This window comes from Scheffersomyces coipomensis (genome assembly GCF_036884675.1).
Source record: "Scheffersomyces coipomensis strain NRRL Y-17651 chromosome Unknown DFJ63scaffold_3, whole genome shotgun sequence".
NCBI lineage: Eukaryota > Fungi > Ascomycota > Pichiomycetes > Serinales > Debaryomycetaceae > Scheffersomyces > Scheffersomyces coipomensis.
Window position 1 is genome coordinate 1,399,253 of NW_027042894.1, and position 18,106 is coordinate 1,417,358.

The 18,106-nt window shown below is 30.1% G+C and overlaps 5 protein-coding genes across 5 annotated transcripts; 3 read left to right on the forward strand and 2 right to left on the reverse strand. All coding sequences in view use genetic code 12, as the record gives it.

Moving 5' to 3' along the window:
• Nucleotides 1-176: 176 nt before the first annotated feature.
• Nucleotides 177-1,562, forward strand: DFJ63DRAFT_335027 (J domain-containing protein; the record flags this gene model as incomplete). Its single annotated transcript, XM_064908143.1, has 1 exon — nt 177-1,562. One exon carries the CDS (start codon nt 177-179, stop codon nt 1,560-1,562), a length of 1,386 nt encoding a protein of 461 aa, XP_064762819.1.
• A 77-nt stretch (nt 1,563-1,639) lies between these two features.
• RFX1 (Rfx1p) lies at nt 1,640-4,366 on the reverse strand (the record flags this gene model as incomplete). Its single annotated transcript, XM_064906047.1, has 1 exon — nt 1,640-4,366. One exon carries the CDS (start codon nt 4,364-4,366, stop codon nt 1,640-1,642), a length of 2,727 nt encoding a protein of 908 aa, XP_064762820.1.
• Nucleotides 4,367-7,682: 3,316 nt separating this feature from the next.
• RPL7 (Rpl7p) lies at nt 7,683-8,537 on the forward strand (the record flags this gene model as incomplete). Its single annotated transcript, XM_064904909.1, has 1 exon — nt 7,683-8,537. The coding sequence occupies one exon, from the start codon at nt 7,683-7,685 to the stop codon at nt 8,535-8,537; it is 855 nt and encodes a 284-aa protein (XP_064762821.1).
• Nucleotides 8,538-12,362: 3,825 nt separating this feature from the next.
• Nucleotides 12,363-14,454, reverse strand: DFJ63DRAFT_318586 (uncharacterized protein). Its single transcript, XM_064906960.1, has one exon. It carries the CDS (start codon nt 13,628-13,630, stop codon nt 13,397-13,399), a length of 234 nt encoding a protein of 77 aa, XP_064762822.1. The 5' UTR covers nt 13,631-14,454; the 3' UTR covers nt 12,363-13,396.
• A 1,131-nt stretch (nt 14,455-15,585) lies between these two features.
• Nucleotides 15,586-17,910, forward strand: DFJ63DRAFT_312808 (uncharacterized protein; the record flags this gene model as incomplete). The annotated part of the gene is made up of 1 exon (XM_064906048.1): nt 15,586-17,910. The coding sequence occupies one exon, from the start codon at nt 15,586-15,588 to the stop codon at nt 17,908-17,910; it is 2,325 nt and encodes a 774-aa protein (XP_064762823.1).
• Nucleotides 17,911-18,106: the final 196 nt, after the last annotated feature.

The window sequence follows — 18,106 nt, forward strand, 5'->3', positions numbered from 1 at the left end:
TTGGATTGTTCTCTTTTTCTCATATAATCTATAATTAGTAAATTAATTTTTAAAAATAACAACAAAATTTTAAGGGCTTTATTTTTTTAACGAATATAAATAAGCTCACATTCTATGTCAATTTAGATTAGATTAGATAGGAATATGAGAAGTATTAATTGGGACATATGATGACGATGGTGAAAGATACAAAACTTTATGAGTTATTGGACTTATCTTCTGATGCTAGCCAATATAACATCAACACTAATTTCAAACGTGTTTATGAGAAACATCAAACTGATCTGAATGACATAGAGGCAAATAAATCTTTATTTGCAGTTTTAATTATATCTGACATTGATAAGAGAAAAATTTATGATTTAGGAGGTTTAGAAGCGGTTAAAGGTGATTTAGATGCAAAACTGATATATGCAGATGGTTTTGAACTTGAAGAAAAAGAACAACAGCATCAGCAAATATTGCTACAGCAGCAAAAGCAAGAACAAGAATTAGAGCAGAAGTATAAGCTTCAGCAACAAAATAAGCTTGAAATACAACGTAAACTTGAGCAACAGCAACAGCAACAGCAACAGCAACAGCAACAACCAGAGTTTAGTTTGAAAGAAAACCAACAATTCCAAGTTCATAAGGTTGAACATCAACAAACGAAAGTTTTAGTCAATTCCAATATTGTTGATCAAAATAATGAAATAAGACCACCACTGCCAACTCAACAGAAGTTAAAAACAAGAACTGGAACTAACCAAGTTCCTAGAACTAACTCTCAGAATTCTGATGAAAACCGTTCCCTTTCTGTTTCGCCACTAAAACTAACATCATATCGAGAACATAAAGCTATTTCTCAGGAAAAACCTATTAGTCAATCTATTATTTCTATTTTGCTGAATTTGAATAGATTTGCTGCAAGAAGAAGAAATACTCCAAACAATGTTCATATTGATAGGGATAACAACGGTAAAGAAAGAGAGAGATCTATCATCACCAATCAAGAGAAGACAACAGTAAAACAGCCAAATAATAATATAAAGCAGTTCTTGATTTATGAGGTTAGTTTAGAAGAATTATGCAAAGGATGTAAACTCCCTTATCTAATTGAAAGGTTAGATAGCTCAAGAGAAAAAGAAATTACCTATGCAAAACTAACAATTGAAAAGGGTGCAAAATTAGATACAAAATACGCATTTGATGAAAAAGGCGACTTTAATCCATCAACCGGTAAGAGACAAGACGTTGTTATTACATTAGCCGATAAAAAGAATGAAAGGTTCACAAGAACAGGAGACGAACGTGATCTTTATATGACACTTCCATTAACATTTAATGAATCAATGCTTGGATTTGAGAAGACTATAACTGTACCAGATGGTCGAAAACTTGAAATTAAAAAATTCACACCCGTTCCACCAGGATCTGTTCAGCTTTTTAAAGGTTATGGTATGCCAATTAGTGAAGCTAGTAAATTAACGGGCGACTTAACTGTTACATACCTAGTAGATTATCCAAATAGTTTAACTGAAGAACAAAAGATGTTCTTTAGAATAAATACATTTGATGGTTAAGTTTTAATGGCGTTTAAAAGATAAATATGCAAAATTTTTATTATTGTTATATATATATATATATATATTAATGAGAGTTAGGATAACATATCCTCAACGTTAGTTTCGTATTTTAAAATGATTTCATTTGTAGCAGCTGCCACGGCAGAAGTATGATTTGAAACTTGTTCCTGATCAATATCTTCATTACCATAATTTCCATCTAATAAATCAACAGGTCCAAATGAAATATTTGGATCTAAAGTACCTAAATCAAAATTGGCACCTGTTGAAGATTGATCTAAATTTTCTGAACCACTAGCACCACCAACACCCGGTAAATTACCTCCAAAAGTAGATGATCCAGGTCTAATGGCCCCAGTATCTTCTAAATCACTAGATGAACTAGTGGAGCTTGAGATGAATTCAGTTTGTAAGAATCCTCCTAATTCTAAACACCAGGCAAGATATTCATCAACCCAACATCTTAAAATCCACCATGCTCCAAATCCTTTACCACTACTTAAACTGATTTCTCTTAAACAAGTAGTTAATAGATTACAAGTTAATAGAATGATTAAACGAGGATTTGTACCGGGGAATTTACCAGGAAATTCAGCAATATAATTGCTAAATTTAATCATGATCAGATCCAAATTTGATTTATTATCATCGTCGCCAGATTCACCTTCATTCTTATTCTCGGCATCGCCATTGAATTCCAATAAGGTAAGGAAATCTTCTGATAAGACTGTTAACAACTTAGATATATTTCGATCATTACATGGTAATTCATGATAAACGATTTCTTCAATATCCAAGTTTTTCCAATCACCAATCATAGCTGCTTTTTCAATAGGATCGATTAATATCCGAGATGCAGATTGACCAGTTTCAATGATTTTAATTAATCGATTTAAAAGATTAACGAAATGTTTAGCTAATTTTAATTTCATAAGGACAAATGTTTTACTTGGTTTTAAATTCATTAAATTATTAGTTAAAGTTCTCATATAACCTGAAGATATTTGTCGTAATTGACTGATAACATCTTGAGGCATCAGGAATTGTAATTGCAATTTCGCCAACATTCGAATCATTCTTTTATACATGATTATATCACATTGCTTAACCCATTCCATTACTGAATCACTGGTATATAATTTCAAAACTGGAGTGGTTAAAATACTATTAAAACTATTAAAACTGGAGAAGAATTTCCGTAATTGCATGAACCGAAGTGATTCAAATAAAGTATTAATATGAACTTTATATAATGAAAATAAAGTATCGGCAAGATCATAATCTGCATCAGGTTTTAAATAAGGATAAATTTCAGGTAATTGTAATGGTAAATTTGGATTTGAATTACTTGGATAATTCCCATTATTAATAAGATTAAATAAATTAGGAATATATTTCAAATGACTAACCAGAGGTAATTGATGGCCAATGGATACCGAATGACTAATTGATGGTGAATTAATCGGAGTATACGATGGAGTACGTAAATGAGATGAAGGTAATGGAGACTCTTCATATGAAACGGATGAATTCGAGGATGAACCAGGTGATGTTTGTTGTTGACGGGAACTCCCACCCGTAAATGAAAAATCAAATGAAGATGAAGAATGTTTATGACGATGTAAGATATGTTGAGGTTGTGGAGAGTGAGGAGTATTATCGAAATTTTGATCATTATTTAATTTAATTCCACAATAATGATACTTTGATTGACCTCTCATCCCTAATCTTCTAGTCTTTAAACCAGGAAATAAAATTCTTACCAATTTACCAAAACTAGCAGGTGATAAAGGTATAATACTATTATCGGCACACATTCCACTATATCTTGCATAAATTCTATTTCTAGGAACTACCGCCGTTGGGGATGATTCACAAGATTTTAATAACCAAACCATACCTAAAAGTTGACGTTGACGTTCTTTATTTTCTTTAACTTTTTGAACTTCAACTTTACTATGGGGTGCATTGGCAGGAGGGGTAATCGCTTCTTCATTTTCTAATTGTCTAATTCTAAAGGCTAAATCTACCAATGGTATCGAAAGATTATTAATAGCCAATTGTTTTAATTCATTATCACCTTTATCACCAGGTACACCATGATCAGCTTTTCTTGCTCGTTTACGTTTTTGTTGAGGACTTTCGGAAGTAGGTGAAGAGTCATGTGCTTGACTAGGAACCAGTTCACTCACTAATGGCAAAGCTGAGACATAATATGGCTGTTGTTGCTGTTGCTGAGGAGCTGGTGGGCTATATGCTTGACTTTGAGAGGAACTTCCTTCTTGAAATAAATGATATTGTTGTGGAACAGCTTGAGTTTGGGAACTGTAGCGTTCATGCAGAGATTGTTGTTGTTGTTGTTGTTGTGGGGGTGGATTATTATAATCATATTGGTAATATTGTTGCTTTGATTGTTGTTGTTGTTGTTGAGGTGATGGTTGCAAATGCAGTTGTTGAATTGGAGTGTGGTGCAGATGCGCTACCTGTTGTTGAGATTGATCTTGAGGTTGTTGTTGAGATAGTAGTATACGTTGCTGTTGTTGCTGCTGTTGATTATATGGATAACCTTGTTGAGGACCTCCATAATAAGCGGTATCAACCTCTTGTTTAATATATGGTGAACCTTGTAAATGTTGAGGTTGAGATTGAGAAGGAAGTTGCTGCGAAATAAATGGTGTCACATTTGGATCTTGAGTTGAACTTAACAAGAATTCATCTGATGATCTCAGTTGAACATGATCATGATTAGGAGATCTTGAAGACGATGATTGTTGTCGTTGTTGTTGTTGATTAGGATCCATCTGGAGTAAATAAGTTTTTAAAAAATTATATATATAAAAGTACCTTTATTAATTAAAAATGTCTGTGTTTTTGTTTTTTGATTATCCCACTTGTATAAATTGTTATTTTGTTTTTGTAGTATAGTATTATAAATATGACCAAAATACTAATTAAAAACCCCTTTTTCTTTGATGATAATAATGAAAGAATGAAATAAGTAAAAGTTTATGCTGATTTTCCACCGAAATAATAAATAGTTATAGTATGTGTTAAAAAAAAGTTGTTAAAGATATATACCCACCAGTCTATAAATATTGATAATAAAAAAAAAGTAACCTTTGATCTTTTTTGGATATAATAAAAGATAGTAAAAATAAATGACTTAGAAAGACTCTATAAAGTTGATTGTCTGATTTCTTTTCTGAACGATTACGGAAAGGAGGGAGGGTATAAAGAATGAATTAACGTACGAATGAATGAAGAATACTAGTCACAAAAAAGGGTATGGAAAAAAAAAGACCACCAAATATAAAAAATGACTTATAGTTTTTAGATATAAAAAAAGGTAGATTGTCCCAATGATAAAGTAATTTCAGTTGACTGTTTGGATGGTTTTAGACAGTAGGAAAAGGGGTATAAGGTTATAGATCTATTCTTCTTGTTAAATTACTGGGTATTTCGGAGTGTTTTTGATTTTTTTTAGGTACTTTTTATTTGGGGTATAAAAGGGTATAATGATGATTTAAGGATGATTATTTTGATAGTTGATTATGAATTATTTGATGGATCTTGACACATATGGGAATAAATAATGGATATAACTGTTCAAAGGAGATAGTTAGACGTTAAAAACAGTGTAGATCACTTCAATCAATCAGTTAACTCGTAAACAAACCCTATCACGAAAATTTAGTGGTACAAAAAAAAAAGTTTAGCGATGGCTGCTTTTTTTCAGTTAGTTAGGGTATAGACTTTGTGATTAATCCAACTTGACAAATGACTAATCAGAATCAAAATGGTATCAATTGACAAAGTGACGATACGATAACAAGAGTAGTTCAAGTCCAACTTGGTTACTGAGTTGATGTATTGGTTGATTCCCCACTTAAACCACAGTAGTTGCTGTCTAATTTTGACTGTAAAAAAAGACGTAATTTTTTAGTGAGACCGAAGGAAAGGAAGGAAAATGCAAGGAACAGGAATCGAATCGAATCGGAATCAAATCAAGACACAGTCTAACACACACACAGGGTCTGACTTATTAGGATGATTAGTCTGATGATTAACTGATGAAGTTATGATCCTTTAACCAGATGATGATGATAACTATTAGTTGAGAATAAGTATCAAAGTTTTTTACAAATAAAATTTTAAAGGAAAAGAGAACCAGAAAAAAAAAAAAAAAAAAAGAATTAAATTTTTGGGTATAACAATAAAATTTATTTTTAAATGTGTGATTTTTCTGTAAACAATTAGGGTTGATTGTATACAGGACCATAGTTAAGACCAATTTTATCCATAGCCATTTTTTTAATATGTAATGATAATGTAATGAGTTGATAAATAAATAAATAAATAAATACAATGAACCAACACGAGACTGGAACTTTTACATTCTGGCCTATTTAGGATGTTATTATTCCAAATTGGTTTACAACAGGTTTTTATATTTAAGGAGGTTTTCTATTGGTTCTTTACTTACAAGATACTACCTTTCATATCTACGCTAACTCAAAAAAAAACTTCTTTGTAATTTTATCTATCATTATAATCATACAATATCAAACTACTATTAACAAATCATAAGCTGATTCTAATCCTGTTCATTCACGTCAGGTTTCTGTTTCTTTTTTTTTCACAACAAGCTCGAACCCACATTAATCTACTTTTGTACAATTATTGCAAATCGGCCTGTCTGTTGCTGCAGCGAGAAGTGGGAAGCAGCATCTCGCAAGGAATCTGCTGCACGCTAATTGCCAACTTAGTTAAATAAAAATAATTATATAATAAAAAAAATAACAGATCCTTAGACGAATGGAATTGGAATATGTTTTATTAAAAATAAAAATTTCAGTTTGGGAAATAACTGAAAGAACCGAAATTTTAGAGAAAAGAAAAAGGGGGCAAGGTGGGGACGGCGGGATGTCATGATACGATAGGGAGGGAGAGTGGCAGGGAGAACTAAAAAAAAGAAATTATTACTGTTACTACATAAAATCGTATGCAATTCATATAGCTTAAACAGTTAATTTAACCTGAAGACAATAGTAGACAATAGAAGATGATAAAGTTGATTTCTTCTCAAGCATTACTTGTAAATGGTGGACCAGCCACAACAGTTAATTCATCAACCGCCATTGTCTAGTGCTATGGGAGTGAGTGAATTTATTATTTTTATTTCTATTTTTATTTTTAGTGGGGGATTGTCCTTAACTCACAAATTTTAAGGGGGTAGACCTGTTAGTGAGAACAAACAAAACAAACAAAAAAATTCTAGGCAGAAAGTCAGAGACAGAGGCGGAGGGGAAGATTGAGGATGGTTTAGCGAGAGGTCTAATTAATTAAAATTAAGTTTAGTCATTATTGATCTTGGTACACGTCCTATTACAATTAATTAATCAGTAAATCTTATTCACCGTAACTTATCTACGAAGTTAAATCTTTGTTAATGATCAATAAACTTTATTGATTTCATATTACTCACCCACACACCTACCCACGCAGACTAATTATTAATCAATCAATCCTATTAAGACGAGGGTGCGTATCACTTGAGTAATTACTCCGTCAAGTTATTTTCACAATACCAAGTGTAGATCTAGCTGGTAGATAAGACTACCATTAAATAATAAGGGCTTATATATATATATATTATTTGCTGTTTAAACTGAAAAATTACCAGTAACTACTGTCTTCGTGATACACAAAAATCATGTGTGTGGTTCTTGAACATCTAATTTTCATGGCATGAAAAATAACACACACAAGACATTACACAAATCACAAATCATGAAATCTCATTTGGCCATATCAACACTTATCACATATCATCAATAACTATTACCCACACCGTTAATAACTTATATTACCTCTTTTTGATACCCATATTATAAATAAATTGCACCCATTTACACTACCTTAAACCTCTTTTTTTTTATTATTAGGATCACAACTTCCTAATTGGGATGCGATTATATACAGGAAACTCATCTAAGAATTTTTTTTTTTTTTGATTGATGCTTTTGAAGTTTTTTAAGAAGAGCATATAGTATATAGTTAATAAATCAATCTATCAACCAATATCATATAGAATATAATATATCATCATATCCCATAATGGCTATATTAAACTCCAACCCTGAGATTCTTTTACGTAAGAGAAAGAATGCTGATCGTAAGAGAATTGAAAAGCAAGAACAAGCCCATGAAAAATTATTAAAACAAAAGAGACAACGTAAAACTCAACAAAAGAATAAATTCATTAGAGCTGAAACTTTGGTAAGTAATAATAAATCAAATGCTCTTGAAAAGAAAAGAATCAGAAACTTGACCAAGAAACAACAACAAGAACAAGCTGACAGTGTATCCCAATCAAAAGAAGATGATGATGATGAAAATAAATTATTATTCATCATTAGAATACCAAATCATACTAAAGGGTTAAGAATCCCAAATAAAGCTTCCAAGATATTGAATGTTTTAAAATTAACTCAAACCAATACTGGTGTGTTTGTTAAGGCTACTCCAACCACTTTCAGTTTATTAAATTTGATTGCTCCATATATCATTGTGGGTAAACCATCATTAGCATCGATTCGTAAATTATTTCAAAAGAGAGCATGTATATTAACTCAAGTTCAAGAAGATGATGAAGAAATCCCAGTTAAAAAGATTATAAAATTAGATAATAATCAATTAGTTGAAGATCAATTTGGTGAAGATTTAGGATTAATCTGTATTGAAGATTTAATTTATGAATTAACTAATTTAAGTGACAATTTTGTTTCAATTACAAATTGGTTATTACCATTTAAATTAAATCCTCCTATAAATGGTTGGGGTCCTCAAGCTAAATTAGCTAAATTAATTTATAAAAATGATGAAACTTTAAAACCGGTCATTAGTTTAAGTCAAGATTTTAAATTATCTGAAGTTGAAGATATTGATAAGATTATTGATCAACAAAATTAATCATCATCATCATCATATAATAATAATAGTAAGATAATAATTAATTATTTTTTCACATTGTTAATGCTTTGTTAGGGTCATTCTATATTTTGTATAATAGATAAAGTTAAATAATAATATATACATCAATATATTTATTAGATTGTTATTTCATTTCATGTAGATGGGTCATTGAATACGAATCAATCAGTCAATCAGACACAAACAATTCGGATATATGTAGGTGAGAAAATGTCTGAATCTAATTAACTTGAAATACCGATATCTTCTTATCGATATTTCATAAATCATGAGATCATCGTATCAAGATCATAATTGGATATGATCAGATATACATTCAGACAAAAAAAACCATTTATGAAACTGATGAAATGAAATGATAAACCCGTTCTAAACAATAAATCTTAAAAATGATGAGATCTATGGTTGCTGATTGGTAGTCTCTGTAAGCAGTTAATGTAAGAAAAATCAGGCGTGTTTAAGAGTTTATTAGGGAATGATAAATAAAATCTACCAGAAACAGCAAGCAAACATTTCAAAAATGGAATGTGAGATCATAACGCCGCCGCTAACGGTATCAAGATCATAAAAAGCCAAGCTTAAGTTTAAACAGCAACAATAATTTTCAGGGATTTGAATGGTGAATGTTTACTATTAACTAATTATAAAATAATAGAACAATTTACAAAAGACGCAATCGCAAACAACCAAACCCTGTCGTTATAAAATAAATTAAAACACAGCAATCATCATAAAAAATTGCAAACAGTAATTATAACCTTGAAATAATATTGAATTCAAAACCTCTCGGCTTCAAGCATTGATTTCGTATCAGTGCATGAGCAAAATAATAGTTTCTTGTCCTTCCTTCCTTCCCTCCTTCCAGCTGGTTCATATTATTATTATTCGTATGTGGTTATATATTATTTTTTGTTACTTTTGTCACTCTATTATTATTATTATTATTATTATTATTATTTTCCTTCTTATTGTTGTTTGTATTTTTTATGGCCCGAGGCAATTAGAAAATTTCAGAAATATAAAAACAAAACTTGAAATAAAAAAAATATCCAAACCCTAAGGTCTACCTCATCTCATCAAAGCCTATCCCATCCTATGGCTCGTTAGTTCGCTCGCTCACCTTTACTCTGATTCCATGTTTCAATGAATTCATTCATTCGTTCACTGTTGTTTTTTTAGGCGTCACTTTTCTTTTTTCATTTGATGTCATATTTCGAGATCTCAGTTCTACGAAAATAAATCTTTCCATACAATGATGTTACATTATATCGAAAGTTTAAAAGTTTAAAAAAATTGAAATCTAAAGGATCTAGATGTTAATCTCTAAAGGCTGGCTTACTTACGTAACTTTGCCACTGTAGTCCATACCACTTGATGAAAATAATTCAGATATTATGTTATATTATATTATAAACTTTTACCGAAGATCAAAACCAGATGATGTTGAGATGATCCAACGAAGAAATGAAAAATAATAATAATAATAATAATAATAAAACAATATAAATAAAAAAAAAAAATTCAGTTATGACCAACTGCTGGTGTAGAGAAGAGATGCGCTTTTCCTGTAATAGGTGAATGTACTATACTAGCCGAGAGCATGGAAGGAAATCGATATAAGCCCAACCAATTATTATTATTATTATTATTATTAATATTATTATTTTGCAAACTATAGCGAGATAGAAGGGAACAGGGCGCCATTACGAAATGGAATTAAGAACGTTCGTTATTATATGTCTCATTCAGTAAGTTATTAATTTACGGTATTTTAGTAAAGAAGTTTAGCACTGATTGAAATATTTTTTTTTGTCATTTTGCAATTCAAATGGGTCGATTTACAAATTAAAAAAAAAAATTAATTAAATTAAATTAAATTAGATTTAGCAAAAGAAAAAAAATAAAAAAAAAAAAAGAAAAGGAAAAGTAACAAAAAAGAAATTTTTTTTAAGTTTTTTAGTTTCTTTTTATTTTTATTTTTTTTATTATTTTTTTTTTATTTTTCGACATGTAATTATGATTTTGTTATACATTTTAAAACCTTAATCAGAGTTAGAGTTAGGGGGTGTTTTACTGTCAACTTAAAAAAACGGATTTCCATCAAAAATAGAATTTTTGATAAACTTAAACTTAAGGAAAAGCTAAGGAGAAAAGGAAATCTAAAATAAGAATTTTTAATAATGGAAGGAAAGAAGGAAGTACGTTTCATGTTAAATAAATTATTATTTGAACAACTCATCAGTAGAGAAGGTTCTAAAATAGCTGGAATTATAAATTATACATGAGCAGGTACGTATCTCCATTGAGTAGTGCTCGACTGATTTTAATCGAATCCCACACAATAATGATAATAAAAAAAAAAATAAAAATAAAAATAAAAAATTCAACAGTGACAGCGAAGTCTCAAAATTCATTGTCATTGTAGTTATAACACGATCATGAATTTTAGTTAAATAACGGACGTTTTGTGAAACTTAAGTGGTTTATCATTTTATATGTAGTAGATCGTATGTAACTGTATTATGTCATAACGGAAAAGCGAACGAGAAGGAAGAACAAAAATTTAACTTTTAGTTCATTTTGTCTCTTCCGTTCCCTTGTGATGTTCCCCAAGGTAACATTTTATTCTTTATGGAACACGGAATTATAAGCATTAGTTATGAGTGTTTATTATATATTTATATATATTAATATTATTTTATGGGAGTATGATTATTATTGTCAATGGATGATGTTGATGGCTCGATAATAAGTTTATTGTTGTAAATCACCTATAGTCGAATTGGCTTATCGTCATCGGTAAAAACACTAATTTGATGTGAATGATAAAAAATAACTTCATTGGATATACTACTAATAATAATATTAAACAGATAACAATGATAATGATAATAAACACAATAAAACTGTTGAAATAACCTTCATTCAGCCTTAACTTGAAACTCGATTTGGAATTAGAATGCGATGGTTAACAATTCTACTTACAGTAAAAATATATGGTCTATCTCTGTCTGATTAATAATTGGAATGAGGGGTTAAGCCAGGTGCAGAAGCAGAAGCAGCAGACAAACAAACAAACAAACAACAAACAAACAAACAAAAAATAAAAATAAAAAAATGTCCTCAAGGTGGGATTCCGTTATGTTTTTTTTTTTCTCTTTTTTATTTTTTTTTTTGTCTGGGACCAAACAAAAAAACAGTTAGACAAAAAAAAAAAATACAAATTATATAAAAAATAACATGATTAAAAAATATTATCTGACTGGGTTAAACAAAAAAAAAGCCCGGAAGTCTGCGATGAAACGTAAATCATAGTAGGTATCACAACTACTATTGCAGATTTAGTATTATTATTATTGTTCTCATACTTTTAAACTAGAGTTTATGAAAAGTAAGGAGTAAAAATAAAACTGTAATGGAACACAAATAATAAAATATTAAAATTTTAGATAGTGGAAAGAACAATTAAACAGCAAAAAAAAAAGAAGTTGGTCTAACGCCGGATTAAACTTTGGGGGGGGAGGGGGGGGGTCTATGACTTTAAGTTTGATGTACTCGAGGGGTGTTAATCTGCTTCTTTAATTGGTTATGGTCGTTATCATACATGAATGATTTTGAAATGAAAAGACTGTGATTTTCATGGACCATAGACATTGTAGAGTGCAAAAATTCATTTAGTTTTATATATGAGTGAGATTTGGGAAATGGTTTTGTGGTTTCACAAATCCATGCGGAAAAATGACCTATCTAAATCCATGCTTTTAGTATGGAAGAGTGTCTGATTGTTCTGGATATTTTTTTTTGTCAGTTTTGTCGTTTTTTTTTTTTATTTATTTACTTTTTTTGGCTTCAGGTTCAAAATCAGCTCTCAATTTATTTTTATTCCACTTTTCCATTTCATGGCTCACTATATAAATCTAACTATATGTCGTTTAGTGTTGTTTTTTTCCCTTTTTTCCCGCTAACTCGCCCACTAAACTCATCGCTAGTGTCTCCCCATAACTAAATCTCTTGCGATGGAAATTTACCACTACGAGCGAGGGGCAGATTCATAAAAGGAGGAGGAGGTAATCGTTTTTTTTGCTGTTAAAAATAATAATATTTAAAAATACAATAAAAACATAACACCGATGATGAACTAATGGGGATTTAGTAGTTTTAGCTATCATTCACTACAATGCAATGAAACTAAAAAAACTTAACCACGTACCGTAACTTTATATAGGTTACAAAGGATTGAAATCATATACTAAAAAAAGTATTAAGGTTCTGATCTTTAGTGGGTGGGTAATATAGGGGATTTTAAGGAGTACAAAAATAAAGTTGTAATAAATTAATTAATAAAAAAAAAATCAAATTTTAGCTTTCTAAGGGTATATACGTATTAATTAATTAAAGTACAATGTGTGTACCTAAACTTTGAATCATAAAATCACAATCATAAAATCACAATGAGTTAATTTTGACGCTAATTTTAATTTTAATTTTAAAAATAATTTAATTTATGATAACCATTTGATATTATTTTTAAACTTAACAAATTGGGTAGGGGTACGTAAAATCATTCGTCATAACTTAATTCGCCCCCTCTTACCCTTCGTCGTCATAGAATACTTTGGTTTCAGTTTAAACTTTTTTTAAACTATAACTTAATAGTTTAAATTATTTGGAAACCTTAAAATTTAGTATAAGGAAAACTGGAATATGGTTAAGGTTTTATAAAGTACGGAATTCTTTTTAGCGCTAAAAGATGAAAAGAGAATATGAAAATTATTTTAAGAAAGGGAGCAGAAGCGGCAGCAGAAGCATAAACAGTAGTTGCATAACTAAGTTTAAAACTAGAAGTTGTAGCAGATGAACCAGTGGCAGTAATTGGTAGGTAAATTGAAAGATATAAAAATAAAACATTTCACAAAATGCATCTTCGCCGTCGCCAACAGTATCAGCTGAAATGAATGGTCTCGAACTGACATCCATAGCGAAGTTAAATGGGTCGGGGGGTGGAAGGGTGATGATGAAAGAGATTTCGTAATTGTTTTTGAAACAGATGAAAATAAAAATAATAATAACATGGGCGACCCCCTCTCACAGATATTTCACTTTCTTTACTTATAGGTATGCTGTAGAGATCATCTACAACTGTCTTTCGCTCTGTTCTCAGCCATCCATTCAGTGTCTTACTCCTCATCTCATTATGTGTAACTAATAAATCATTGTTTTCTGATTTAGCTATGCTGATACATTCATATAATACTACCAAAAATTAACCACAAATACTAAATATTAATAATATTAATAATAATAAATATAAGAAAAAAATAGATAAAATAAATAAATAAAAAAAAGTAAAAGTGAAACTGTTTTGTGTCTGTATTGAAGTTTTAGTAGTTAGTTTAGCTGGTACATTTCCGAGTGACTGATTGACTGACAGACATTGAGTGAGTGAGTGAGTGAATTTATGTCTGTCTGAATTCGTCATGCATTCCCTCAACAAAAAATAAAAAAACAATCAAGAAAAAAGAAAAATAAAGACGTACATTTATATAATTACAAAAAAAGAATTGTTTACGTCAAAATAGATATCCAGTTATTATTAGAATGTACGTAAGAATTGAATAGATGAATTTTTATTTTTGTCTTGACTTTACACTTTTTTGTCTTATATCCAATCCAATTATCGCTATTGAAGATGCCATTAAACCGGTAGCTTTTTAGGATTAACGTTACAGGTACAGAAAAAGATTCACAGGCTTATAGGGATGCAGTATGTGCAATAGATAATAAAATGAACGATCGAAGTGTAATCAAATGTATAAGGGAATTAAAGATGATAGGCGACGTGTTACTTCAATTACTTGGAACAGACCTAATAGAACCAGAGAAGAAACAGGAAACAATGAACAACAACTTGAAATAATAATAAATGATTAACATAGTCTTCAAACCATTACATAATTGCAAATCTCATAAAGAATAAAAAATCGATAACCCCAACCAAAACAAAAAGTTCGTCCCACTTTTTCTGTATGGTATTTATTTTTCCACATATTTATAAGGGTACAACAGCTAAAATAAGTAAAGAAAATCACCTTTTTCCGCTGTTCATTTTCCATTTTCCATTTCTCGTAGTACTGAACAGCACCAAAAAAGAAATAAAATAAAATAAAATAAAAAAAAAATAAATAAATAAAAAAAAAACTTTATTCAAATAAAAAAATAATATTATTTTTTTAGAAGTAATCAGGAATTAAACAAAAAAAAATGGTCTAAAAACGAAAAAAAAAATAATAAAAAAAATAAAATAAAACCCTGTTAATATTTTTTGGTTTGTTCCCAGGTGATTCATAATTTTTTCATCATCATAACCCATATGTACGTATATACGTATGATAAGGGCTAGACAATTCATTTACATGAGCGCATCCCTCATGCTTGCTTCTTTGCAATGATGAGGTAGACACAGTCCAGGCCAAATAATTTTACTTTCCAAAAGTTTCTTTTTTTATTTGGACTTGATGATATATATAAACTGATTTCTGCAACTTCACTTTTTACTTGTTATTTGAAAATGTTCTATACGTTGATCTAAACTCCATTTCGAACTTATTTTTGTTTTTCTCCCACATTTAGTTAATTCTTTTTTTTGTTTCTCGTTGTTGTCCTTTGAAGAGACAGAAAAAAAAAAAGAAATACAAAAGAAGACATTTTTTTAGTTTGTTAGTTCAAACTTTGTTTTTTTTTTTTAATTTTATTTTATTGCATTTAATTTTTTTTTTTTTTTTTTTTTTTTTTTAGGTGAGTGGTCTCTTTTAAGGTCGTTAAATTCAAAAATTTGCATTTACTGAGATTTTTTTTTATATTTAATATTGTGACATTATCATACAATTAATATTAAATTTAAAAATTACGAACTTCCTCCTTATTGCCCACTTCCTTCAACATAATAGTCATCATCATTCATTCCTTCATTATCATCATAGTCCCTTCCATATAGGTCTATTATACCTCCCACCACCACCACCCCATTATGTTTGGTATCCATAGCATACTAAATGGTGAGGATGATAATAAAAATAATGATAGCCCAGTAAGGTACGAGAATAATAATAATACCGAAGATTCTACAACTATACCAAATTCAACAGATACCGCCTTGAGTCCTAAAAAATCATCAGAAGTTATACTATCAACCTCAACCACTCCAACCATCTTATATTCCTCGTCAAATGATTCTCGGTCCAATTCAAGTGCCTCATCTTCTCATACTTCAACCTCATTACCTCTTAAGCCCGCGTCTTTACCAACCACTTCGAGTTCAAGTTTAGATTCAGTTTCTATATCTGTTCCCATCCCAATTTCAAATATACCCATTAAAAATTCATCTACAACTACAACTACTACTAGTCCAACTCATAATCATAATCATAATCATAATCATGGAAATAATCATTCATTAAATCATTTACCGAGATCAAAAATTAATAAACGATATTTAAAAGATAAAAAATTTGTAAAATTAGCCATACGAAGAAAATCAATTTCAAAAAAATTGGGCGGTAATAGTAATTCATTAATGGAACTGTCAATCAATAATGATCTTTATCAAGGTTCAAATAAACGTTTAACTTCATCTTCAAATCCAAATTTATTGGGATCACCTCCATTGTCTGATCCTTCAACTATCGCATCAAATATAAATAGTCCAATTACAAGTCATTCAAAATTACATATAAAATCTTTAGAAGCAGGATTAAGAGTTAAATTAACTATAGCGGATAATTTAATCTCATTATATCATTCATTAATCCCATTCACTAGTAAAAAGGAAATTCAATCAATATTTGAAAATTCAAAAATTTCCTCGGTATCTCCTGCTTCATCATCAACTTCTTCATCCACACCATCAACCACCAGTTCATCACCAATGTTTGCCAATAATCCAAAATTTGCCAGAAAGACGTTACTTTCCAAATCAGTTCAATTGATTGATAATAATTTAGTTAACCTTTCTGAATATTCCAATAAAATCCTTCAACAATTCAATTTATATAATTCTAACAATGGTAACAAAGATTCTTCATCTGTTCCTGTTCCAACCCCAGCTTCATCCATTCCAACCTTTAATAACTTAAACACTGCCGTCAGTTCATTATTCAATATCAAAGATTATTCATTAATCAGAGTATCAAGATCAACTACCGATGATAATGATGGATCAATCATATTAAAGTTAGAAACTTGTAAACCAGGAGATTTGAAATTAATTGATGATTCAGAATATTTAGATGAAATGCTTTATAGTTTAGGAAAACTTGGAGAATCACCATCGAATTTATTTATTAAAAAGATCATTGCAAGACCAAGATACAAGAGTGATATGAAAATATATCTTATCCCTAATTCTACTAATGATTATTCATTATATACAGATGAAAGAATGTTTGAAAGAGATTTATATAATGGAATTATTGATATTGAATTTGATGATGAAAGTAGTGAAGTTAAAGCTTTAAAATCAAGTAATCGTGATATTCTTGTTACATTTCCATTTCAAAATATCTTGACTGAATATAAACGTTTAGTGGATTTATCAAGAAGAGAAGCTGATGAAGATTCAATTGAAGAAGAACCTGAAGATTTTGAACAACAAGAACAAAAACAACAAAAGGAACTTGAACAAAAGCAATCATTAAAAGTTGATACTAAACTTGAACAATCATCAAGTAAAATAGCCACTCATCAAATTGCTACTCCAATTCCATCTCATATAATGCCAACTGCTCCTCCTAATTCGGCTTATACCACATTAGCACCAAATAATCATCATCAACATCAACATATTCAACAACAACATCCTCAAGATCAATATCAAATTCAAAATCGTGGTATCACTTTACCTCCTATAGGTCAACATTTGCTTTCAAGTAATATTTCTTCACCTACTACTCCAGTTATGGTTCAACCTCAACAACAATCACCAGTACCTCCTCAAGTTTATGCTTCTCGTGCTGCCCCTCAAGTTCAAATAGCTTCACATCCATTTTCGCAACAACCTCTTCCACCACCAATGCAACATCAACAACAACAGCAGGCAATGATATATCAACCTCAACCTCAACCTCAACCTCAAATTCAACAACATCAACAATTTGCACCCCATCCACTTGGTCATCCACATCAACAACAGCAATTCCAACCCCATCCACATCATCATCATCAACAACAACAACAACAACAACAACAACAACCATATCCTCCTTATCCATACTACCAGCAACAGCAACAACCATCCCCAACTCGCGCCCCTCAGCCATATGCACAAAACCCACATCCTCATTATCAACAACAATAGCATTAATAGGAACTTTCCAAAAACTAAAAAAAACTCCCCCTTCCTTGTATTATAGAAAACTTTTACACTTATCATGTTATATCAATTCACTTTTTGCATTTTTCCTACTATTATTTATTATTTATTGTTTTTGTACCAATCAATCTATCTATCTATCTGACTACTTATTTATTTATTGTGTCTATTTTTATTATCT